This window comes from Cryptomeria japonica, chromosome 1, assembly GCF_030272615.1.
Source record: "Cryptomeria japonica chromosome 1, Sugi_1.0, whole genome shotgun sequence".
NCBI classification, from domain to species: Eukaryota; Viridiplantae; Streptophyta; class Pinopsida; order Cupressales; family Cupressaceae; genus Cryptomeria; species Cryptomeria japonica.
The window spans coordinates 430092633-430119881 of record NC_081405.1 but is presented as its reverse complement, the minus strand read 5'-3'; the positions used below and the strand labels follow the sequence as shown (position 1 = coordinate 430119881).

Here is a 27249-nt window from a genome sequence, read left to right as displayed (position 1 = left end):
TCTACTTCTCTAAATTTAGATTCTGGTATTTCATTACATCTAAGTGATATACTGTTTGTTCCTAGAATTAAAAGAAATCTAATTTCCATTTCTGCCTTAGAAGATAAAGGTTATCAAATTGCATTTTCTGAAGGAAAAGTTCTTGCTTGGTCTAAGAAAGCTAGTTTCAAATCTGCTCGTATAATTGGTCATAGATATGATAGTCTTTATAAGCTCTCTACTAACCCTAGTCAAGCCCTCATTAATGAGGTCCCGAAATCCTGTGAACTATGGCATAGAAGACTTGGACATCTACATTACCAAGCTCTTCCATCACTTGAAAGGTTAGTCAAAGGTATGCCTAAACTCAGTCAAGTTCATGATAACATTTGTAAAGGTTGTGCTATTGGTAAGAATGTTAAAAATTCATTTCATAAAAGCGAAAATAGAGCTAAAGACAAACTTGAACTTGTTCACTCTGATTTATGTGGTCCTATGTCTATGGCATCTCCTAGTAGATTTCTTTATTACGTAATCTTCATAGATGACTTCTCTAGGAAAACTTGGATCTACTTTTTGAAAACTAAAGAATCTGATGAAGTGTTAAGTAAATTTAAAGAATTTAAAGCATTATCTGAGAACTCCTCAGGTAAAAGAATTAAATGTTTAAGATCTGACAATGGAGGTGAGTACACCTCCGGAAGCTTTCATGATTTTTGCATTGAATCGGGAATTAAGAGGGAGTTTTGTGTTCCATACAATCCTCAACAAAATGGTGTCGCTGAAAGAAAGAATGGGACCATTGTGGAGGCTGCAAAGGCTATGATCCACGATCAAGACCTTCAGATTTTTCTATGGGCTGAGGCTTCTAGAACTGCAGTATATATACAGAATAGATGTCCTCATCGTGCCCTAAAGAACATGACCCCGGAAGAAGCTTTCACAGGTTCCAAACCAGACATCAGTCATCTTAGAATCTTTGGAAGTCCTGTCTATGTTCATATACCTAAAGAAAAGCGATCAAAGTTGGAACCCTCCGGAAAGAAAGGGATGCTTGTCGGATATAGTGAATCCTCCAAGGCATTAAGGATCTACATCCCAGGTCAAAGGTACATTGAGGTAAGTAGGGATGTTACATTTGAAGAAGACATTGCTTTTAAGAAATCAAAAGGCTCTGGTGTTATTGATGAATCTAAGGTTAATCAAAATACAAATGTTGATACTAACCCTAAGATTCAGAGGGAGCAAGTTGAACCTCCATCCCAAGAGGATCATGATGATCCTCCTGAGCCCATGATTCCCACTGACATTCCCAGTGACATCATCGTCTCCAAAAAGAGGCCACTTTGGGTAAGAAACACCATTCAAGAAGCAGAAAGATTTGCTGCTCCAAGTGGCACCTATCGTGAATCTAAGAAACCTCAGGTATTTTCCAACTATGTTTCCTTAATGTGTAATCTCATTGAATCTGAACCTTGCAATGTTGAAGAAGCCCTAAGTCATCATGCCTGGAAGCTTGCTATGGATGAAGAATATCAGTCAATTATCAAGAATGATGTATGGGACCTTGTGCCTCGACCCAAAGGTAAATCTGTTGTTTCCTCTAAATGGTTGTTTAAAATTAAACATAATGCTGATGGTAGTATTGAAAAATATAAGGCTAGATTTGTAGCTCGTGGGTTTTCCCAAAAGGAAGGCATAGATTATGAAGAAACATTTGCTCCTGTTGCTAGATATACCTCCATTAGAACGATCATTGCTATTGCTACTGCTAAGGGTTGGAAACTACATCAGATGGATGTTAAGACTACTTTTCTCAATGGTGTCATTGAGGAAGAAGTCTATATTGAGCAACCTGAGGGATATGAGATCCAGGATAGATTAACTCACCTGTGCAGGTTAAAGAAAGCTCTTTATGGTCTTAAACAAGCCCCTCGTGCTTGGTATGAAAGAATTGATAAATATTTGTTAAGTCTAGGCTTTCGTAAAAATGATGCTGACCCTAACATTTATCTTAAAATTGCAAATGATGAAATGTTGATTTTAGTTCTTTATGTGGATGACTTATTTCTTACTGGTAAAAATGAACTTATTATTGGATGCAAGAAAGATCTAGCTTCTGAATTTGAAATGAAAGATTTAGGTCTAATGCATTATTTCCTAGGTTTAGAAGTATGGCAAAGATCTAACGAAATCTTTCTAAGTCAAGGAAAGTATACTATTGACATTCTCAAAAGATTTCGGATGATGGATTGTAAGCCAATGTCTACTCCTATGGAATCTAACTTAAAGAAGTTGAGTATCTCTACAGCTAACTCTGATTTTGCAGATCCATCCGAGTACCGACAGTTGATTGGATCTCTGATGTATCTAGTCAATACTAGACCAGACATATGTTTTGCTGTGAATGCTCTCAGCCAGTTCATGAGCCTACCCAAGCACGTTCACCTACTTGCTGCCAAGCATATCCTAAGATATTTGCGAGGCACTATAGGTTTTGGGCTGAAGTATCCACTTAACACTCCAATAACCTTGGAAGGTTATTCTGATGCAGACTGGGCTGGAAGCGTCAAAGACAGGAAAAGTACCTCTGGTATTTGCTTTAGCTTGGGCTCTGCAGTGATCTCTTGGGCTTGCAGAAAACAATCCTCAGTGGCATTGAGCACTGCTGAAGCTGAGTATATTGCTGCAAGTGTAGCTTCCAGAGAAGCAGTATGGCTCCGTAAGCTTCTTGCTGGACTGTTTGGTCAGCCATGGGATCCTACAGTCATTCACTGTGATAACCAGAGTTGTATTAAAATGTCTAACAATCCAGTGTTTCATGACAAGTCAAAACATGTGGAAACTCATTTTCATTATGTTCGGGACATGGTGCAAAGAGGTGCCGTTCAGCTGAAGTATGTCAGCACGGATGAGCAGGTTGCAGATATTCTTACCAAGCCTCTAGCCAAAGTGAAGTTTGTGTACTTCAGGGATAGACTTGGTATTATGGAAAATGAATCTCCAATTGAGAAGGAGTCTCTAGCACAGTGATACTTTGTATTGTATAAATCCACCCTCTGCGGGCAATGTAAGGTGGTAATGTAAATCTTCTCAGGGAGAAGCATAATTCTTAAACCATCCTCTGCGGGCAATGTAAGATGGTGTTGTAAATGTTAACCACCCTCTGTGGGCAATGTAAGATGGTGTTGTAAATGTTAACCACCCTCTGCGGGCAATGTAAGGTGGTATTGTAAACTTCTCAGGGAGAAGTGTGATTATTAACCATCCTCTACGGGCAATGTAAGATGGTATTGTAAATGTTAACCACCCTCTACGGGCAATGTAAGGTGGTATTGTAAACTTCTCAGGGAGGAGTATAAACTTAAACCATCCTCTGCGGGCAATGTATGATGGTATTGTAACCTATGACCATCCTCTGTGGGCAATGTAAGATGGTAAGCAAAGGATCCTCTCCACCCTCTGTGAGTAATGCAAGGTGGATCCAGTCTATGCTTGTGTGCAAGCTGGAAGATTATGATTATGATTCTATTCCCTAATTAAGAGGGAGTGTTGGTTGTAATTAGGGCCTGCGGATTCCTATTGCCTTAGGCAACATTGGAATCCGCCCCCCCCCCCTTCTTATAGAGCTAGGCCCATCACCACTCGGCACTTAAGGTTTCACACCACGCACTCAAATAACATGCCTCCTTGATAGGGCTGACCCCTTCAAGGTAAATTAAAAGGAAAAGCAATGAAATGTTTAAAGTAAAGGAGGCCGACATGTTGAGGGATCTATATGTCTCCTATATATGCAACACCTTCCTCTCACTTAACATAAATCAAGTTTCATGCAAGTAAAACAACCCTTGGTGAAGAGCGAAATTTATCAAAGTCTTTTATAGAGGCAGCGAACTTTCATAGAGGTAGCGAACTTCCACATAGAGGCAGCGAACTTTCACATAGAGGCAGCGAACTCCATAAGGATTGCAACCAGCAAATAGCGAACCTCACATGTTGTAGCAGACCCAAATAGGAGGGTGCGAACTTGATCTAACAGCAGCAGATCTTACCTTGAAGGCAGCGAACTCTCTTAGAGACAGCAGATCATCATACAACATTGAAGACTCCAATTAAAGGGCTGTGATCAGATAAGGAGGACTGTAACCTAATTATTCCTCCCTCATGGTGACTGTAAAAGCAGATAAGTGTATAACTTCCTATTGAATTCTAAATCATAAATCAGATCTGAGGATCCTTTGGCTGGGTTTTTCCTCCTAGGAGGTTTTCCCAGGGTAACTGTGCATTGTCTTTAGTTTTTCATTTCCATTATTATGCCTAAAGTCTGAAAACTAATTAGTTAATTAATCTAAATCTAATTTTCTGAGTTGTATGCAATCTGAAAGTACTAAAATTAACATGCACAAATGATTGAAGAAGGCTATTTACTGGCACATAGTACCAAAAGGTTGTCCTAGATCAAAAAGAACACTTAGCTCATGCTCAAATGTGGACAGTAAGAGTGTAGGCATGGCTTCACAAATATGCAAGTTAGCAGCTGTGTAACCAGTTCCTGTTATTTATTTTTCTAAAGTTGATGTTGCTTAAAATTGATTGAAATCGATTTGATGTTGGGATTACATCAACAATAAATGGATGCTCAGACTACAATATTGTACACCAAACACCATCAGCATGGGTCGTTTCAAATATATTCACCATCAAAGGCAAAAATTGATATTTACTGCAAAGATGTGCTTATAAGAAGATATAAAGTAGCAACGCCAAAGCTGTTTCTACAGTCTGGAATGATTTCCTTTAGTTGGAAAATGAGTGTAGAGCCTTAAAGCTTCACTGCTATCTTAGACTGCATCCCAAACTTGATATATACTACAATCACTCTTTACCCTCTAAATAATATAGTCAAAAGCCAAAATTCATTTTCATGCTGAAATACTTATGATAAAGTGATTTCAAGCAGAATTTTATTGGTCGCAGTGGAGCAGAATGTATGTAAAGAATGCAAACTAACAGTTCCAAACCCAGCCTTTGCACCAGCATTTCCATAACAGAAGGAACTGGCCCATACTCAATAGCACCAGATATAATAAACGGTGTCTGCATTGACCTCAAGAATTGAAGGAATTACAAGATGTTTATAGTACCAATGAAGACACAAAGGGTTTACCATTCCTCTGAACTATTATCCATCTTCAGGGAACGAGTTATGAGACACTCACCAACTCATAAGCCCAGTTAATGTAAACATCTTTCACACAGTTAAATGACCTGTAAATGTCCATCTACTCATTTAGTAAGGGAACTACATAACCTACCATTTTAGTGTTTACAATTTTAACCGTATTATTAACCTAGCACTTTTGCTGTTAAAACTTAATGTACTCAAGTCCCAATGACCTGATTTTGGTAATGTGTGGACATTAATATAAATACTTTCTTTCTCCAAATGCTTATGATGGCTGCAAGTGTCTTCTGAGATTTTACTAGCCTCAAAATGTCAAAAAAATCTAATTAAAGAAATTTCATCTAATCTGTATTTGCAAAAGTTTTTGGAAACATCTGGGCTTCAAATCTATTCAAAGCCCTTGTTGAAATGATTCTAAGATCCAGCTCATTTTTTTCTTCACAATCATCAAAGTGTCAAGAAAACTCTACTTTGAAGAAATTTCACCTAATGTGTTTTGAAAAGTTTTTGGAAACATCTGGTCTATATCCATATGCATCTACACATATTTGTTGGATATATACGAATAGATATGCATCTACGTATATTTGTTCCATATATTTGGGTAGATATGTATATGCATGCATCTCTCTCTCTCTCTCTCTCTCTCTCTCTCTCTCTCTCTCTCTCTCTCTCTCTCTCTCTCACATCCTTGAGTTGGGAAAACTGCCACACCCACCCCTGATCTGCACATCAACTGCACATATGGCCATCTGGATTGGAAATTTTGATGTTGTGAACATATAAATATTAAAAAAGGCAAAAAAAGATCATAGAGATAAATAGTCCATATATCGATTTTTATCTGACAACAATCAATGCAGAAGTTCGCAAACTCCTGATGAGCAACATCTCTCCAAATATCCATAGACAACTAAACTTGATTGCACATGATCACATACATTTTATTTTATTAAGTTTAAAAGAAGATGATGAAATTGCTTCAATTATTGGTTCATAATACATTCTTATTGGAAACACAAAATAAAAAAGGATACAATAAAAAGTAAAATCATGGGTCATTAACTACCTTGAAAAGTCCATATTGTATGTCAAAGGCTGTTTTAGTTATATTCTCCATGAAATCTTTGAAAATACCACCTCCATCAACACCAGGCTCCTCGACTCCAAATTCATTCACAAATGTCACACGAACCTGAACCAGGATAAAAAATTCATCAAATCATCTGTCTAAGATGGTAATAGAAGTAGCATTTAATAGAAACAACATGAAATAGGTTGGATATAGACCATTCCCCTCAGTTCCACTTCTGTCAATCCATTCAATTGATTGAATGCATCTTCTACAGCACGATCTCGCCGTATCCTTATTCGATGCCGTGCAAAGGGTGTGTGAACACTGTTTTGCTGTCTGGCTGCAGCTAATTGTGACTGGAAGAGATTAATTCACCATTGTCACTTGGGCTAACCATAATGAATAACTAGAAGTTGAAACCAATAAGTAATAATCGAAGACAGAAATGCAGAGATTCCTTCAACACAAACAATCATAAAAGATTTGGCTAAAAGAAATTGAGCAACAATGTAAAACCAAATGCATCAATCAGCATTGATGAAAATCCTCCTAAATATATTATCAAGGAAACCAACTCTATATTAACAAATTAAATAAAGTCACTTTGGCCACAACAAAGAAAAGCTGAAAGCACCTGATTAAACTAATTAACATAATAAGATGTATTCAACATGTCAGGTGGAATGAAAACATGAAAGTTAACAAACTATGAATCACAAATCACTTATACTCACAGTATAAATTCGAACCCGATTTGTGAATGGGACTAAGAATGGAGCCCGTTTCAGCAATTCATGGGCTCTTGTGTTTTCACTTGCCGCCTGTCAAGGATGTAAGTGAGCAATTGTACTTAGTTTTGGTCTTATACTTAAATGGTAGAAATCAAGTAAATCCTAAGCCATCATTAAAATAAAAAGATACCTGCGTAAAGAAAATCTCATCAACAGCTTCACGGGCATGAAAATCATATGGAGATGTAAACTGGCGCCTGCTATTCCAATCCTGCAACTGTTGACATCCAAATCCCAGTGTTATATGCATAAAATAGCAAGAATGATGAAAACAAATGACAGACTAAGATACTGTCAACAGATAAAAGGTATGTTTGAGAATTCATATGAATTAAGAATACGCTAATAATAGTGGAATGACTATTTAGAATACATCCTATTCAAATATAGTGAACCATATTCGAAGCATCCACTTATACTTGTTAATCTGTAAAATCAAGCTACTATGATGTTCTTCACAAATTCAGATGCAGCTATTTTGTACGATAATGACACATTAAAAGAATCTGCTTCATTAAAAATCTAAAATATGCAATATGCATACAGGATGGTTAATTTTCTATGAAAAGAAAACAGTTGAAAGTTTCCAAATAAAAGTGAAGATTACTAGCCACATACATCCGTGCATTATATTCAAAGCTATCACTAAATATTAATGACCTTTCATTACATCCTAACTATCTGCAAAAACAAAAAAATACAAATACCAGATTTTAAAAATGATCCTTAACAAAAGCTAAGGACAAGATCTAGGAAACAAGCCAGAGAGATTAAAATATGTCAGATTGTCAAAGGAAAAACTATAATGGCTTGAAGCTTCATCTTCAAAAATAACAGATAATGAAACCCTTTAAAAAGAAAAGGTAATTTCATTAAAACATGCAACAAATTTAAAGACGACTAATCACAAATACACGCATTATATCTAAAGCTATAACTAGAATTACGGCCTTCAATTACAGCCCAACTTTCTGCACAAACAATGGAAATGACAAAGGCACATCTTAAAATGGTCCTTAGCAAAACCAAGGAAACCCACTCACAAACAAATCATAGAGATTAAAATCTGTTAACTTGCTAAAGGAAACACTAAAATACCTTGAAACTTCTATCTCCACAAAGGACAGATAGTGAGAGACTTTCAAAAACATTACCTTCCATTTGTAATCTTGAATTCATATTTGTATGCAAAGCAAGATTATTACCTCAATATTTCCCAAACATGGGCATAAGATTGACCCCTCTAATAGCAACTTCCTACATCAAAACAAGGCTTTAAAAAACTGACAGAAAATTATATAAAATCGGAAAGGAGATTTTTCAATAAATGGAAAGTTAATTATGGTATCAGAAGAATGCTGATACTGATGGACAGAATTCAGAAAATCGTCAAAGGACTCTTCAGCCTGATGGAATATCAGAGCGACCTGATAAGTGGTCTGTATGCCAATCGTGAGCAAAATGCCCTTGCTCTATCACATTCTCTTCCTGATTTTGACAAGCTTATCAAACATAAGGAATCATAAGGATGCCCTTGTGTCTAATGCACTTGGTGCTGCTGAGTCTGATACAGGTAAATAAAGTTATGGTTATGTCAATGCCAACAAGAATAAAATGGGGGCATTCCTACAAGGATTAGATGCATACTCCAACTAACCTTTAAGAAAGAGTGATATAAAAGAAAAACAGAAGAAAGGTTACAGAATTTTCAAGGTTCTCTATCATTACATATTTAAACTAACAGACCTTTTTATTTCTGCATGTAGCTAGTACAGATAAGCTAGCATTATTTCTTTTTCAAAATGGTACTTTAACAGATAGGAACGAAGATGAACTGAATCCTGTGGACTATTGGAAATCCTTTTTAAATTCATCCTGCAGTAAGATTGCTATTTTTGCTGCTTCAAAACAGGATTGGAATTAGAAGACTTAATATGTCACTAGGGGTTTCTGTTGAGAATTATATGCAGCTGGTTGCCTGAAAATATCATGGATAACAATTTCCATGCCTTTATGACCAAACTGTTTTTTTGGAGGCAGAGGATGATTCATGGTATGAAATGCTGAATACTTGCTCGGTTGGCTTCCTCCATGCAATTTGTTGTTTCCTGATAATATTGTCAGCTTAACCAGTTCTGCTAATAGTCTCTATCGCAGTAGCTTAAAGTTTATTGTCGAGCATTTTTCGTTATTTTATATTCTTTAGATTCTTTCATTAGGACAGCACAAGACTTTATGAGAATTTTTTACCAATTCCAAATTTCTCATGGCCTCTCCAACTTGGTTAACAATAATGTTGGAAGAATAGAGACACCTCTCTCCCCAACTCATTTTGGTAATCACATAGATGACCTTAAATGCTTTCTTCAAAAACATATGTCTATGATTATTGCAGTTTAAATTATCTATTATTAATAGACATAAGATTTCCACAATCCATGAGATCTCAATCAGCTGTTTCCGGATTTGATTGTGTGTAAATTTACACAACAATATTTCAGACAATTCTTGCTGCAACCACCCACTACCTCCCTTTGGTGTTGTTGAAACACACTTCCCTTGCAGATAAAACCTCATGCAGTTTTCTTCCACAAATGACAAGCACAGCAGCACAGATTTAGTTACATCTTGTACACCTGGAGCTGGTGCTCTGTACATGCACACAATGCCCTGTACTGTCAAAACAGTCTATCTCTCCATTTAGTAGCAGCCAACCTTAACAATGCCATTTTGCTCAGTACCACCTGCATTCCTCACTCTCTTGTGCAGCACACAGTAGAAGCAATCTCTTGTATATCAAAATCTTAACATTGTTGCCAAACTCAAGTTTCTTGTTGAGTAATATAAGGAATGAATTACCTCACAAAATTGACACTTCAAATTGAGGTGTATCATAGCTTTTAGTTGGAAATTATCAAGCCTAGTAAGTGATACCACATAAGATCTGTTAAGCCAGACCATAGTGCGACTAAAAAAGGAGAGATAACAGAGCCATTACTATAGATTTTATTAATGTGTTACAACCTTCTCGTAGATTATTATAATCTTGAATAGCGTTAATATTAAACATTCCTCCCAGAGATGACCAAGGATGAAAATATCTAATCTAAGGCTGATCTAAGTAGAGGATACAATACGTTAGAATCCATAAAGATGACAATGCAAACCCAACTTCTACAATGGGAGATGACCATTATGAATTTCAGATAATGCCTTCTAAGCTTTTCTGATACTTCACTAATTTATCAAGATTATATTTTATATTTCTGAACCCTAGCTCAAGAAATTTGTTGTAGTCTTACTAAATCATGTTGTAATATTAACAACAAAATAGGAAGAATAAATAGCACACTCATTGAACATACCTTGTAACTTGAGGAGAAATCTCCACCAAATACCTAATAACTGCCAATCATAGTTATATTGTAACTTGAGGAGAAAGCTCCACCAAGCCAATTTAAGTATTGTAACTAATATATGAGCCCCTGAATTTAATTTAAATTTAAACTCAATCGAGCATACATTAAAATAAGTAATCCACCACATAAGTAAAAAATTTCAGGGGCTCATATATTAGTTATTTATTTCTTGTACTTAGCAGCAAACAACAAATGCAAATTTCAGTCTTGAAAATGAAGATAGTCATATGGCTCCATTTTAAAAATACACTTTGCAAATCCCAAGCTCTCTAACCCAAACTCATCTTCTTAACTTTCAAAAAATATATATTAAAATAGAACTAAATTATATTTCAAATCTTTCATATCAGGGATATTGGAAATAGACTGAAGACAGAATTTTAAGTTAGTCGGTATTCTTTGGAGACTGATTTTAGATTATATTGTAGAACTAGGAAATGCCAAACAGATGTTCGTTTGTAATACTCAAGCAGTATATTGCCCATTTTACAATCATTTATATTTAAAATGACCATAGCTTTCATTGTACCAATCCTTTACATTTAAAATCTCTCTAACATAATTTGTAGATATACTACAACAAACTGACCACTAAATCCTTAGCGTATTCAATTTAATATGCCAGTACACTGAAAAGCCCTAATGACACGCCAAAAAACATATATTCAAACCAAACAAGGAAAGTCTAAACAAATATATAATTAAAATAGACAGCAAGCTAAAGCAACTAAATCAGGAAAGAAACTTGCAATTTAAATACATAGTTCAAGGCTAAAAGACCTGTGCCAAGAGTTCAGCTGCTACTGTGCTGACTTTGTCCTGAATAGATTGTAATGAAAATCTTTTTTGACTTGATTCAGACTGAATGGGCTTTTGAACTGCAGTAGCCTTTGAGGGTATCACCCATAGCAGCTGCCACAATGCCTGTAAAGGCAAAAAATGACTTTTCAGTATTCATGATGCATAATTAAGCAAACAACATCAAAAAATCTGCCACACAATATAGTAAGCTTGAAAATCAAAATACTCATGTTTTTGAGATTGAAGCCTAGAAATTATAATAGTCACATAAGATTGAAATTTTATAGATTTCTTTTTAAAGTAAAGATGTAAGCCACTACCTTACCGCAGTGAGATGAAGAAAGAACATTAACTACTATTTCAGCCAATCCATTGTTAACTCAGCAGGCCCAAACTACAGAAAATTTTGAGAAAACTTATCCTTGACAAATTACATCTGTAAAAGACTATGTTTTGGCAATTCTTTTTCAATATTGAATTAACAAATTTCTTCTAATTGAATGAGGAAATATTTCAATCCAAAATATTGACAAAAAATCCAAATGAAATACCGTAGTTTTAAAAATCACAACTAAACAAAACTCAGCGAACCCCAATTAAGACTCAGACTGAGTAACTTAGCAAAAACTCACCAAATTAAATATATTCTTAGATTCTTTCTTTTTTTTTCATGCAAAAAACAGCTATAAAACATAGGAAATGAGTATGCATAACATCAGGGAAGTGTTCCTATTAGATTTGAATTAAAAAGGAGCACAATACTGCATCAACATGTGAATAAACAGCAAATAATGTGATATGAATCATATAATGATTTATAATCATCATCAAAAAACCACAATTCCATGCAAGTAACAAAAATTTATACTTTACACTTCCCTGTACACATCCAAGTGATTGTTGGGGTCCTGCTCTTTGTAGTCAGTTATAACTCCACACTCAAACTCAAAGGTAACGACTCCTCAAGATCACCATCATCCTAAACCATGATATCATCCAATGCCAATCCTCCTGCATTTGCATCTGCCGCACCCTCCTCTGATTGCCTCTCAAATCATCAATCTTATCTTTGTAAACATGTGACCTTCATCCTAGGCAATCCAGTGACTATACAGATCAATGTCATCCATAGTAGGCAATCTTGATTTATTCCTTATTTTGCTATATGGTTTTTCTAATATTTTTTTTATTTATTTAATCTTTTTTATTGTATTTAGCCATATCAATATTTTTCTCTATATATAATTTACATATAAATATTCTTTCTTCACATCTATATATATTCACTTCTAGATTTATTTGTACATATTAAAATTTTGTGATTAAATCATTTATGCTTTCCCTTTCTTTTTTATCTTTTCTCCTCTTCTCTTCTCCCTCAGTTTTAAATCCTCTTGTCAACTCTCTTCCTTCTAAACGTTTTGTCTACAATCATATCCTTACTGTCCTCTTCCTAATGATGGATCACTGAGTGTGATCCGAAATGTCAATGCAAAAATAAACACAGGTTAATCCAAAATCACCAACACTCAATGTCATCCAATTCAATTGTTTTAGCCATCTAAGCATTTCACCTGTTCTAAGCTAAGGAAAAAAGTCGTATTCAACAAAGGCAAGGTCATTGAGCAATTTTGTGTCAACATGTGCTTCTTTATGTAAATAGCATCAAAAAATCTCTAATTGCACTAACATTTAAAAGTACTACAAGGTCGAGAAAAAAATTAGAGGGACAGCTTATGAAAATTTAGGATTCTAGCACCCCACTCCTCCCACCAAGCAACTGCAAACAAGAAATTACAAGTTTGTAAGCAATAATTGCATATGTTACAAATTTAAACTGACACAAATTGAAACTTATTTTTTTTGTTAACAAGTACTCAGGAGGTTCTCCATCAAATAGCAAATGGCAAGGAGAAGAGCTTCGCCCTCTACATGCTTGTATCTCTACAACTCTCCAATAATCAAATATTTGGTGTCTTCCTTAGGTGTATTCCTCTCAATGCATGTTATGAGACCTTCCATAACCTCACACCAAGAAACTACAAAGAAGACATTTACAAGTTTGTAAGTAAATAATATTTAAGCACATTAAATATCTCAAACGAAGTGAAGTGAAGACTAAGAATTTTGTTAATTAGTACAAGGGTGATTCTCCCTTAGAAAGCTAGTGGTGAAGACAAGAGCTTCCCCTCTACATACTTGTATCTCTACAACTCTTTAATAATTAGGTCTTTTTACACCTTCCTCCAATGTCATCCTCTCAATAAATATTTATTGAAGAACCTACCTTTTTTTGTATTAAGTATCATAGAATCACAAAGCTCATTTTTTGCTCATTCGAGCATCCACATTACAAGCTTATTACAAATTACAAATACTAGCTCCATTCAAGCACCAAACTACAACCAATGGAAGACCAAGAGTCACAACTTGGAATTCTACACAAAGGTGTCCCTCATGGGAGTTGAACTTGGGTCTCCACATTGAGAACTCAATGCTTTAACCAAGTAAGCTCAACCCCTTGGACTGAAGAACCTACCTTCACGAATGGGTTGGTGAAATTGGTTGTTCCAAATCCGATCAATAATATTACAAACAGGTTCAAACTTTCTTCACTCCTATTTCTAGATAAACTCTTTTGCCTTGTCCATAGACTCGCATGGGTAACAAATCGAATTTTGCTACCTATCCACCAAGCACAAATTTTCTTCTATTTCCCTTATAATGCTTTTGGATAGCTTCCTTCCCCTTGTGCATGCCCCAATATGGTACCACATTGAATTTTGCTCCCCATCCACTACGAGCAAAACCATAACTGAAGGATCTAACACCAACAACTGAATTAAATTTGAAATTAAAAATTGAACTTAAAAAAGTTCAACAAAATCTAGAAATAAAAAATTAAGAAAAATAAATTTAAAGGATAGAACTTAAAAACCAAATTAAAGTTTGAAGTTACCTTGATGATCTCATTAGTGCTCTTCACGAAAACATTGTCATTGCAACCCTCTCTCCGTTTGTCTTTTCCAAATAAGAAGAGTCCATCTATTGTTGCCTCGCAAATATTTTCTTCAAAGATGTTAGCAATCCATAAATTATTTGCAACAAGAAGAAGATAGTTCCAAACTATGTAGTAGGTGCTCATGCAAGCTCTTCCCAAAAGTGTGTTGTCTCATCAAGCTAAGCAACCAAGGGCGATTGTAGATGTACTTGGCAATATTCCTGATGTACCTCCCATCAAGTAGTCTCCTTGCCACCATATACATCGTAATATGGTCAGAAATTTGACCACATTTTTGTATAAACATCTATTAAGATAACCTCCCCCAACATTCAACTAAAATTCTTGGCATTGTTTACTTTGTCAAAGGAGTCGATGGACATTACAAACATTTGACCATTTCAATCCATTTGAAACTTGATGAGTGTGTGAACAATTATCAAGCAACAACCTGCATAAGTCACGTGGACTAGATCCTTGATATCTTTTCCCTACAACGCTCAAGGTTGTGGCCCAATATGGGCTTCCCATCACCTTGAATAGAAGCTTGTAGTGCCAAAATTCACATTCCTTGTACGTGTTTCATCAACTTCTCCTTGTTCTGACTTGTACTTTCAAGTGAAGGTTGTAAACCTAGTGTATTTTGTGGAACAAAAAATCCCTATAATAGCATTTGGCTATAATTTCATGAAGTGAATGTGTTGCAAATTTGTTATTGACAACGAAAGCCTGCAATCTTTATATCTATATTTGCCTGTAATTCTTCTGCCACGTTGGGATTCATTACAGCTTCTATAGTTGTTGTCTTCATCTTCTTCAAAAAAATCCTCTACCAAAGTGACGGATGCATTCATTTCCCATACAACTTCCTACTCAACATTTGGACACAATTTGATGTTGTCCAACAATCCATGCAAGGTCGTATTTGAGTCAGTTGATGCCTCCATCTTCAATCCATAGTAATTGAAAATGATTGATCCCAAGGTCTGTCCCAGTAACCCATGCTTCCAATTAGCATCACTAATGTCAATTGTTGGCACTAGAAATAGACCATTTGAATAAATATCTAGCATTAGACTCTGCAATTGTAATCAACAATTATTATAAACTCTTATACTTACTAGATACATGTGCAAGAGGTCATGCAAACTAATAATATATGTTTAGCAAAACAATGTACATGAGATTTCTTACACATGAAGTAATGTGCATGTAGATAATTATAAATGACCTATTATTGAAATAATAAGAAGTGCTTGTGTCCATAAAACCCTGTACTCTATGCACATGTAAGGATAGAGTTGATAGTCACACAGAGTTGAGTACATGTTATACAAGTTTCAACGAAGGGTACACAGGGAATGAGGTTTAGCTGCCCCTTTGGGCAACAGTGGCCATGCATATATAATTTGTTATTTGTGATGCTAATAGAAATATTGTCAATCATGTGTTTGTATTCAGTTATTATTCAATTGTATTGCAAATATGCTTTAATCTATAGGTTTGTACAGTGTTATCTCCATAGCAAGAATCAAGTATTGGGTTTTCAAATCCAACTGCACCTTGGGTGACACCACCCCTCAGGATTGTCATTGGCAAACCAGTGCACATGGTTTCAATGTATGACTAACAAGGTCACAGTGTTTAAAAGGAAAAAAATGTGCTCAGCATTCGGTTTCGTTTCCAGAACCCAATTAGTATTTCTATGAGGGAGAAGATTTTGAGTTTCTGACTTTGCTGGTTTGAATGTTGCAAGGCACAAATGACAAGAATTTGGAGCAGACTTTCAAAGCATATTAGTTTATGCACAGAAGTTACGCAGTGGAAGTAAAATAGTTGTTGGGACAGGTTCTAGGAGCTAAACCTAAATATTCTGTAGAAACAACCCAACACAAATTCTCTGTTATAGTTTTATGCAGTCTTAGTTTACTGGAAGAAAGCACTAAGACTAGCAAGACCAAATGTCATGCCCCACCTAGGATTAATACAAAACACACAGCACAAAAGTGAATGGCCAAAACAATATGAAGCCCACCTGAGATTTGAAGGTAAACAATCAAATATGATCACTAGATAGCTATGGGCTGACTCTGGTATTATGAAATATACAGTGACAAAAAATGTGTTAAGTCTAGGCTAGCCCACCTCACTATTATTGAAAGTTGTCATTTTATGTCAAAGAAATCAGATTGATTAATGAAAGAAATCGTGGTAATGATTATCATTTTAAAAGAAGATCAATTAATACTACTATGGCTGTGAATTATTTATAAGAGGAGCAATAAATATACTAGGATTAATTAAACAGCAGCAATCCCTATTAGGGAGAGGAAATTAATTAGCAGGCAGCGATGTCATTGGGAAAGATCTGATTTTTTAATAAAAGCAGAAATTATATTTTATAATTACAAAGCAGCAACTACACTTTATTACTGCGTAATGTTTATTTTTGGCCGATACCTTGAACAAATCAGCGCTCCCCTTTAAAGACAGATTTGTCTTATTCAGTCTGTCTTATTCATTTTGTCTTATTCACTTGTCTTATTCACAAAAGTGCAGCGATTAATAAAGTGAAGAGATGCAATCTTGATAAAATATCAAAAGGTACGATATGCATTAATATTCAATAACAATTGTCAAGGTGCGATTTTAAAAGAGATGCAATGAAGGGATGCAATTAGTATTATGACTAAGAGCAGTAATTAACAAAGAGGAGGACATGCCTCTTCAAATCAAGGGTACGTCCCGTTGACGTGTTTTTTATGACTACGTTGAACACAGAATAAGGTTGCCTAACGGTCACTTCACTCTCTCTTGATCAAAGTGTGATTGCATGCTAAGATTGCAGGAAGTCCAAACAATTGACACCAAGGTTTCTTTATGCTACGGGCATGACTTAGTTGGCTGATGTGATTGCTGGTAATCCAAGGGGCCTTACGTTTGGATCATTCTTTCACTTCTTTGCTGTGGCTGGAACTCCATCATCGGATATAGCGATTTTGTGATGCTTCTACTTTGAACGAACTAAAATGAACTGAAAATAAAGGGGAAAGGGTTTAGAAGGATCTAAATCTACTCCTAAGGGCAGTGATATCAATGGATAGTACTCTAGTGGACAAATTCCAAATAAACCAAGCTCTGCTTCGCCAAGATTAACTACAACTCCACAAGAACCCATGCAATCTTTTGAGGATGTTGAAAGATTTTCACATTGAGAAAGTGCATTTGAATACCCAACACGGCGCAATCCAAACGACTATTCACAATCAAACTTAGCATAAATTTGGGGGTTTAGGCTAACTTTACAGTGCATCTTATAATCAACAAGATGCAAAAAGTATGAACCATGGAAATTCATCAAACATCATTACATTCTTCATTGAAATCAAAGCACTTTATCTAAAATCTGAGAAAATAAAATTCTACTCTAAGTGAGGAAGGTGAAACCATGCAAGTTTTGAAAAAATAACTTAAAGTGGACACCATCAGAGAACAATGTAAAAACTTATCGCAACAATTTCATACAAATCTCCCTCCCTCTTACAAATGAGGGGGGTCACCCCTTTATATAGGCTCCAAGCCTTGATTACATGCAAACCCTGATTAGGGTTTTCCCAAAAAGATTCCCCAAAGTTGAACTACTCACCACTCGGGAAAACTCACCAAGCCCCTAGGAAAAAAACTCGGCGAAAAACTCGGCAACTTAAAAACACGCTTAAATTTAATAAAAAATGCATTTTTTTTGCACAATTTAATGAGAAGATGCATCCAATGAGTCAATAAATGACAACACAAAAGAAACAAGCTGATTCTAGATATATTTAAATGCAAAGTGTCTACAAAATCGCATCCTCATGAGGATTGTTGATGGCTGGAAGCCTGAAAGCAATATAGTAAATAGTTTTTGTAAAAACAAAAGTAAATACATCATTACAAATTACAATAAAAACTTCCTCTTCCCAGCTCTAGCAAAAAATTTGGGAGAGGTAGATCTAGAGGGTCCAGTCCTAGAAGTCTGCAGTGGGCGTGTGAGTGTCTGTGCCTCCTCACTCGGTATGGCTGGGTCATCCTCCATCATGGCTGAAGCTATGTCTCCACCTTCTTGTGGCACTGGCAATGACTCCTCATCCTCCTCAATGTCATTCAGCGTGAAACCAAATTCACCCCCCTCCTCCTCCATAGCCTAACTCTCCAAATCAGTGATCTCACCCTCGGAAAACAATGGAGGTTGCTCCTATGATGTCCAATCAACTATAAGTATCTATATCATCCAAGTCAATTGGACCACCTTCTATTTCCTCTACCTTCCTTACGCGCAATCGAAGGTTATATTGCACGAAGACAAGGTCATTGAGGCATTTTTGCGCTAGCTTGCTCCTCTTCTTCGTGCAGATTGCTTCAAACAAGCTCCAATTGCGCTCACAATTGGATGAACTGCAAGGCTGACATAAGACTTTGAGGGCAATTGTTTTGAGATGGGGGGTGTTTCCACCCCAATTTTGCCACCAAGCATTTGCAAAATAAAAAAAAATTGAAAAGTTAGAAAGCAAAGAGAAAAGAGAAAACACAAAATGAATCTCCATTCTGTCATTTTGCGTTATCAGGCACAGGCGGCTGAGTTTTTGACTCAGCCTCGCCGAGTTTTGGCCAAAAAAATGCCAAGCGAGTAAAAGTCGTTATTGCTCGCCGGATACAAAAACTCAGTGAGTTTTTGCAACTCGCCGAGTTTTCGGCGAGTAGTTCAACTATGAGTAAAACAATCTAGCAAAAATGAAAAAATGTAACAGACAAAGGCATTCAATGGTCAAATAATCCAGTATAGTACTTTGAAATCCCTACACAAGTTAACTTACGTGACCAAAGAATGAAGTGCAAATAAAAATTCTAACAAACTTACAACTGTCAATAGTGAATACCACATAAACACTAATGATTACACCACGGACATCAAGCCATTCCCAGGTCACCTTGGCACTCCCTTGACATACCCAAAAGGGAGACATGCCAAGTGGTGTTCCCCTTGCAAGGGCATCCCTAGGACATCCTCATTTCTTTTCTTTAATTTTGGTTTAGGGTTGGGGGGAACATTTTAACCCCATCAGTGCATCCCCTTTAAAGGAAACACTTGAAAATAAGGGAGACACGTCCCTTGGGGCCACCAAGTCAACACAACATTTTGGCTTCCATTTCTTGGATACAAAGTACAAAGCTTGGCATTGAAAAAATCAATTTAACTATTGAAGCTACAAACCATACCATTAAAATAATATTTTTTTGTAGAATCCTAGCTAACACAAATTAATTTCAATGCAAGTGTAAAAGTCAAATGCACATGCAGAAGAATATATTTCTAAACGCTTAGAAGAATTTTGAAATGTAAAACAAAACTGAAAAAACCTGAAAAAAAAACCAAGGCGAAGAGAAAACCTCAAGGATCTCCAAGAATTTCTGAAATCTCATATCTATAATCACCACAAGAAAAGTTTAGAGGCACATGAGCGCTGTGTTGAAATGAAGAGAGTGTTTGACGTCTTAACAAGCCAAAAAATCGGATTTTACTGCATCCAGGTTCTGTTTCCAAATGGGAACCACATATGCAAATTTGTCCTAGGAATCACGAAGTACTTGACACAGTGTTTGATACAAAAATTGCAGTAAATCATCCACAAGTAAATGGGTGAGTGTCTAGGCTGTGTTTCTTTATTCATGCAAGTACTCATGAGTCACAACTGCTCAGTAATTTTTTTAAATATGACAAATACTACCCAAGTTTTTCCTTATCCCAAATCCCACTAAAAATAGATCCTTAGCTTGCACTTATATATGATACTCAAGAATCTGATGTTTGGAGAAAAATTACCTCCTTTAAAATGATAACCAAATCCTTAATATCACGTAGAGAAAGTGGCTTTTGTTGCTCGTAGAACTCCTCATTATCAATTATCATCAGCATGTGCCTGAGAGATAACCAAATTATATCAAGAATAAAAGATGAAATAAACCAAAATAAATAACCTATGATAGATTATAGTAATTAGGATATCCAATGGCAGCAGGCACAATTACATTTCAGCTTTAAATTAAGCTTCTGGAATGAACATTGGCATCTCACCTATAAACTGGACAGAAAACAGAAAGGGGTAGCATCCAGCCAGGAGCATCACCAGGACAAAGTGCTGTTAAAGCTTCTGCAGATGGCCATCTATGGCTCAGGTGGCACCGTTTCATGTAGCACCAAAGCATCGGGACAAGTTCTGTTGTATATGCTAGACCAGTCATAAAACGTTCAAGGGGTAGCACCATAAAAGTAACATGCAAAAATGCACAAACTGCAGTAACAGCTGCAGCTTCTTCATCAGAGGGCCCTTCATTTGAATTAGTGCCACCAGGTGGAGAAACCTCTATGCATAATATCCTCACCTACACAAAAACAGTAATAACATTGAAAAAGAAAAGCAGTCAGAGATTATTAAAGCTAATTATTAACTGAGAAAACCAACAAAGAACATTATTTACAGATAGAATCACTTGTTTAACTATATCTAAAATGTGACCAGAGGAATACCAATTCTTTAAGAAAATCCGTATCTACAGCATTAAGGATTTGCTTCTCTAAATCCTCACTCAGTGTTATCAACCCAGCATTCTCATCCATATCGCTATCTTCATCATTATCTGTGACAAAAAGAATAAACTTAACAAATTGATAAGACAAGATCAAATACATTGTTATTAGTTAATTTCATACACCTTTGCAAAATCTTTGTTTCATTTGTTAGATGTCAAAAACACAGAAAGAAAATAATGTATATTAACAATCACAGATAACAAAAGTACTCTATTCTCTGCGTTTCACAGGTAAGGGATGTGCTTCCACAGATGACAAAAGCTTTAGCAGATTTTGGGGAAAGCTACTAAAAATATATATAATTATATCTAAAAATTCAACAGTAAAACAAAGAACAAAATAACTTGAACAAATCAAATGAGGCTGAAATTTTAAATTTTTGGTTAAGCAACGTGATCCATGATTCAACATTGACTGATATCATCACATTAATCATTAATGCGTTGTGCCCATAAAAAATTCATATTATGTTCAGTTGCAAACCACAGGTCACTTGTTTCTCATTCATGACTCAACCCCTAATCATAAAACTTGTCACTTATCAACGGTAAGATCTTTCTAAAGTCTTAATGCTAGTAAGTTTTAATGTCATCATGATCAATTTTGAGCAAACACATATGCTGGATTTTTGGAAGAAAGTATTTCAAGCATACCGGAAAAGGCAGGCAAATTTATAAGATAAAAGGAAAGCCAGTAAAGCGTAGAGATAGGCAAATAAACATCAAACTTTTAAAGAGATGTCTTAACAAAGGAAAAGGTACTTCAGGGAAACTTTAGGTCAAAAAGAGGCATATAGGCAGTCCAGAAAGTGCACAAGGAAGAAAAAATCATGCAGTAAGACAAAAATTACTAAAAAGCACCTCCAACAAGCTTGGGCATGCCTCTAGGGGATCCATTATCTTGCAAGCCAAAATAACACAAGTCATACAATGTTGCACTTTTTCAATGTGTTACGCATTTTATTTTGCATTTTTCAATGTGACACAAAATGGAACATATGTACGGTAACACCACTCTTTGAATTAGAAGGGGAAGCTCCCTAAAAGAAACCTAAATTGTACAATATGTATTCGCAATGTATAGTATTTACAATATATTATGGGGTGATTTTTTAGTATGCGATACAAACTAACCAAATTCAAACCTATCCTTTCTTTTCTTAATGCAGAGCACAAATTGATTGAGCTTTTTCATAGAAAGAAATGCCTACAGCTGCATGCTTGCATTGCATCTACACACTTGCATTGTTTAGCTAAATGCAAGGACTAACAATACAAAGTACACATACCAACTAAATAGTCTAAAACAAAAACATGAATGCTATGATAGATTGAATAGAGGACAGCATACAAAGCGACAATCTTTAACTTCAAGCCAACCTACAATGCAAAGCTTTCAAATACGTCCAAGCAAACCCTCAGTACACATAACGAGACATCTCAATATACATTTAAGAGCAATATGCAAGCATGAGAATTACCATTTTAAAATAAGTGCAAAATAGCTCTTATTTATATTATTTAAAAAGCTATACATGAAAATAAATGAAATAAATTAACTACACTTCAATTCTAGCTATGGCCGTTTGCATGCATGCAATCTTTATTACAAAATAATCCTATCAACCAATAATAAAACTAAAGCATGTGTGTAATGTCTCCAATTTGAACATAATATATAAAAATAATAAAATTTAAATACAAAAGAATTAAAATAACATTTAAATTAAAATATAAAATTAAATATAATTAAAATTTAACTAAGTTAATGAATGGTCAAAAAGCATAAAAATGAAAAGTTTTGACTCCCTCAAACATGAGATATAAAAGGGAGAAGAGAGAGAAGGGAGCATGTGAATCAAGGAATAGTCAATGGAAGAAGGAAAGAATGGGAAGTAAATAAGGAAGTAACTCTTCCAAAGGAGGGCGGAAATTATGAAAGGTTGTGACTCTTCCGAAGGGTGGTGATTGCGAACATTTGTGACCCTTTTGAAGGGAGGTGATTGTAAAAGGTTGTGACTCTTACGAAGGGTGGTGATTGTAAAAGATTGTGACCCTTTCGAAGGATGGTGATTGCAAAAGGTTGTGACCCTTTCAAAGGGTGGTGATTGTGAAAGGTTGTGACTCTTTTGAAAGGGCAGGCATGTTGAAGGGGTGTGACTTCTCCTTCACAATGGAAAATATAAGGGAAGGAGGTCTCATTTGAAGAGAGGAAGTGAGAACAATTGGGAAAGAATATATTATATTAAAACGTAGCAATGCAGAGTGGTGACCCAATTCTAATGAAGGGTGGTGACCCGAGTCTTATGAAAGGTGGTGACCCTTTTACCAAATAGATCATTCCAATTATTCAATGATCACTTATCAATCATCCTTCCAATCATTCAAATCAAGCAACAATCAAGCAGCAAATCATTCTATCAAATCAGCATACATTCAATCATCATTCACCAATATACCAAACCAGCCTTTATTATATTATCACTCACCAATACCTCAAATCATACAATCAAAGGAATTCATTCAATCAATCAATTATCATCAATCATTCAACCACCGAAGGATGAGACTGGATAATTACTAAGATATTGACACTCAGTGAGCGATCATATATTCTTGTTGTGGTATGGTTTACATGCATGATATAATAACTATGCTTATATCTGCATTCTCCTAATTGATATATACTGCTACTTATGATTATTCAATATAGCATAATGTTACTGTATACCTACTCCTGCATATATATGATAAATCATATGCTGCTGATAAGATTGTTTAAATATGTTCTGAATATAAATCCGATTAGAGACATTTTGTAGTTAATTTGTTTTATCTGACACTTGTGTATATCTTCTTATGATTTGAGTGCTTCTCAGCCATGATAGAGGATGAGGAGCTTACCAGTAGGGGGAACGGTGTTGGGTTCACCTCTAAGCACACCACCTCATATGTATGGCCGGGTCCACATGAGACCAAAGGGGGGTGAAGGTGCTCTGCCTTTGGGCTTAGGAGGGTTAGACTTAGGGAACCCTATTGGGGTAAATCCTTATCCTCTCTACCATGGTGACGGATGGAATCATGTGAGACAGAGAAGGTGGCTTAATTGAGGGGGAAAAGTTGTAAAGACACCATATCAAGTTACCCATCCTAGCTTGCTATGATCGGGGTTCCTTTAGTTAGTTAAGTAACCTTGCAATCAATTAGTAAGTTATGATCTATGATCTTGATCTCTACATTTACAGTTGTTTGTAATTGTAAATTGCCTTATGTTTCATCATAATCAGTCATTCTTTACTTTATGCATCATAATCAGCCATTCTTTACTTTATGTATCATCATAATTAGTTGTTTGTATTTATATTCACTTACATAATATAGCTTGTAGGTTATTTTCTAACTTGTTTGCAGGTTCTCCCTTTTTAGGAGATAAAGGTACTTCCCCTCTAACCCTCCCTTATTGGCTGAGAATTGTAATCTAGGGCAAACTAGGGCATTTTACAAAAGGGGACATTACAATGTGACTGCCAATTAGGGCTGACCACCCAAACTAATACAAAATATCACTTAGAAGTCACAACTCTCACATGGAAAGAGATCTTAAACTAGGCAATATAAAATAGTTGACTCCTCATAAAGTTCCTTGCACAAAAAAAAGAGACCACTAAAAATAGGCTAGTTGTAAGAAGTTTTGACTAAAAATAGCATATCCTAGAATTTGCTCTTTTCTTTGAAAAAGGTGACGATTAAACCTAGCTCAATCTATTTTTAGAGTGGGCTAAAAATTGACTTCTAGAATGAATGATTTTGATGAATCTTTTCTCCTATTTCGGACTGCAAATATTTTGAAAATAAAATTTGCTCCTGTCTTGGAAAAAGATGTCTGCTAAAACAAGCTCAATCTATTTATAGAGCGGACTTAAAATTGACCACTGGATAAGCAGTTTTGGATAATTTTGATGAAGCTTTCCCCCTGTTCTGATCATGGTGAATGTTTTGAAAACACTATTCAACCAATCGTCATGATGATATGCCAAACACTTCAACTTGAATTTTCTGCCATGGCGTATTCATGCTTGAAAGATGACTTCTTTTGCTTATTTCAATTTCTCTTAGGGTTCAATGGTGAATTCGAGAAAGTAGGTGGCCAAACCTCAAGAGTACACACCAGAGGAGAAAGTAGGTGGCCAAACCTCAAGAGTACACACCAGGGGAGAAAGTAGGTGGTCAAACCTCAAGAAAACAAACCTCATCACTAAAAAATGAACCTAGAGAAACTTTACATTACATTCAAAACCAAAAGGTATGCCTCAAGCGACTTTAAATTATGTTTGTCACCAAAAAGTGTGATGGAAGGAACTTTTTATTACATTTTCTGCTAAGAAGTAAATCTAAAGGAACATTGTATTACATTTGTCCCCAACTAGTGTGCCTACACGAACTTTTCATTACATTGGTTGCTAAAAAGTGTGCTTGGAAAAACATTTTATTACATTCATTGGCAAAAAGTGTTTAAGTTTTCATTACACTGCTTACCAAAAAAGTAAACTTGGAAACATCTATTATTAAATTAGAAAAAAAAGCATAAGTATGCGCTAAGAGGAGAGAAGAGTGAAAAGGTGAGATTTATAATAGAAAAGCACAGCTCCAAGCTTATAAAATATATCTTTCCTACACTCTTTCATTCACCAAGTAGTAAAGTACATACCTAAAGAGGAGTATGGCATCGAAGTGTTTGGACAGCTTGAAATATTTCTTTTGGCTCCATGTCATATCCTCTTTTACCTTCACTCTTAATAGCTACCCATTCTTCCATTGCTGTTTTGGAATATTTCAGCATATTTTTGATAGATTTCTAGCATATTTCATGATCATATCTTTAGATATTCAAAAGATTGCATATCTAGAGTTTCATTTTCAAAAGACAGTAGCTGGTAACCAAGCAATGCTGAAATGATATTTTTTTAAGTGTTGGAAGGCTCTATTCTGCATATCTAGGGTTTCCAAGAAATTATGGAAAACATCTTCAATAAATGAGAAAACAGCAGTTAATATCCTCCCAAAGCAGTGATTTTGAGCCATGAGGCAGGTTGCCTTCAAAGAAAACATTCAACCCCTGAGTTCTGGTTATTTTAAATGTCAAAACATCAAAAGTGAAAAGCCAGCAAGGGTAGCGGAGTTGGCTTGGGCCATGGGTTTGCTCCCCACTAGTTTCGGGTTTGACTCCGAGGCCTGGATATCACTCAATGCACCTGGCAGGCGGGCTGCTTGGTACATCCCCAGGGGCTAGTCTCACCTCAGCTCACCCCAAATGGGTGCTGGGCTGGGTTGCAGGGATACTCTGGCAACAAAAAAAAATTATCAAAAGTGAAATGCAGAGTTTCACACAAAAGATAGCAGATTTTATGTGAAATGTATCCTAACAACACACAGATTTTGTGGTCTTCAGCAATTGGCTTATTTTATTTTCTTGAAACAGCAAGGTTTCATCTTCAACGAAATTCATTTTTAGGGCTTTTAAAACACACAAACAACAATTCCAGCTTCAACAGAAACAGTGATTTTAATCCTTTCCATAAACAGCTTTCTCTTTTTCGTCAACAGGGTTTTCAAACTCTGAAAATAGCCAAAAACAGTGATTTGAGATGCTTACAACACTAGCTCATCAAATATGTATGATGGTGATTTATACACCTTCAGAATATTACTCATTTCAGCATAGATCAGCAGACTTAAAACACTAAGAACGATTGAAATTTCAGTATTTAAGCATCATATACTTCAATAAGAAAACAAGGGATGGGATAATACAGTTCCAAGCTGTATCTTCTATGTTCTGAGTTTCCTTGTTACAAGTGACAATGAGCACTTTTCAGATATAAAGCTGGAGTTTCTATGACAGAGCAGTAAAGGTTCCAATTCCTTCAATATTTTGACAGAGGTTATCATTGATATGGTCTTTTGGTCTCAAAACAGCAGTTGACAACCATAAGACAGCTACAGTTTTGTTGTCAAAGAATATATTTTGGTCACTAGAAGGCACTGTTTTGATCATTCAATGCAGAGACAGCAACTAAACAGAGAGTAAAAAGGATAAAATGATAAATACAAGATGCAATGTCATTTCTGACTCATTCAAACACCTTTCAACCTTGTGACTGAATGTCATCATGTCAAAGACACTGATTTTGGACATGTTAATATAGAAGAGATAAACTTCAAAGAGCTCATCAAAAAAAAGCAATAAGCTGACAAAAAGGTTGTGGGAAAGCAGTCTCATAAGGCAGCTCCTTTTCCAGTTTCCATCCAATGTAAGGAATATGTTGTAACATGTGTAAACAAGTATAATCCAGTAACAGGGGAGATAGGTT

At 35.7% G+C, this 27249-nt stretch overlaps 1 protein-coding gene across 2 annotated transcripts in view; it reads right to left on the bottom strand.

The window, feature by feature from the left end:
- Nucleotides 1–27249, bottom strand: part of LOC131065022 (E3 ubiquitin-protein ligase UPL6) — a 201167-nt gene that overhangs the window by 88720 nt on the left and 85198 nt on the right. For both annotated transcript variants that reach the window (XM_057999388.2, XM_057999394.2), the window contains exons 9-16: nucleotides 20817–20926; nucleotides 20364–20671; nucleotides 20112–20208; nucleotides 11230–11373; nucleotides 7161–7247; nucleotides 6974–7060; nucleotides 6455–6595; nucleotides 6234–6359 (exon numbers count right to left, since the gene is read on the bottom strand). In XM_057999388.2, coding sequence (XP_057855371.2) covers nucleotides 6234–6359; nucleotides 6455–6595; nucleotides 6974–7060; nucleotides 7161–7247; nucleotides 11230–11373; nucleotides 20112–20208; nucleotides 20364–20671; nucleotides 20817–20926 — 1100 coding nt within the window. The remainder of the gene's footprint in view (nucleotides 1–6233; nucleotides 6360–6454; nucleotides 6596–6973; nucleotides 7061–7160; nucleotides 7248–11229; nucleotides 11374–20111; nucleotides 20209–20363; nucleotides 20672–20816; nucleotides 20927–27249) is intronic.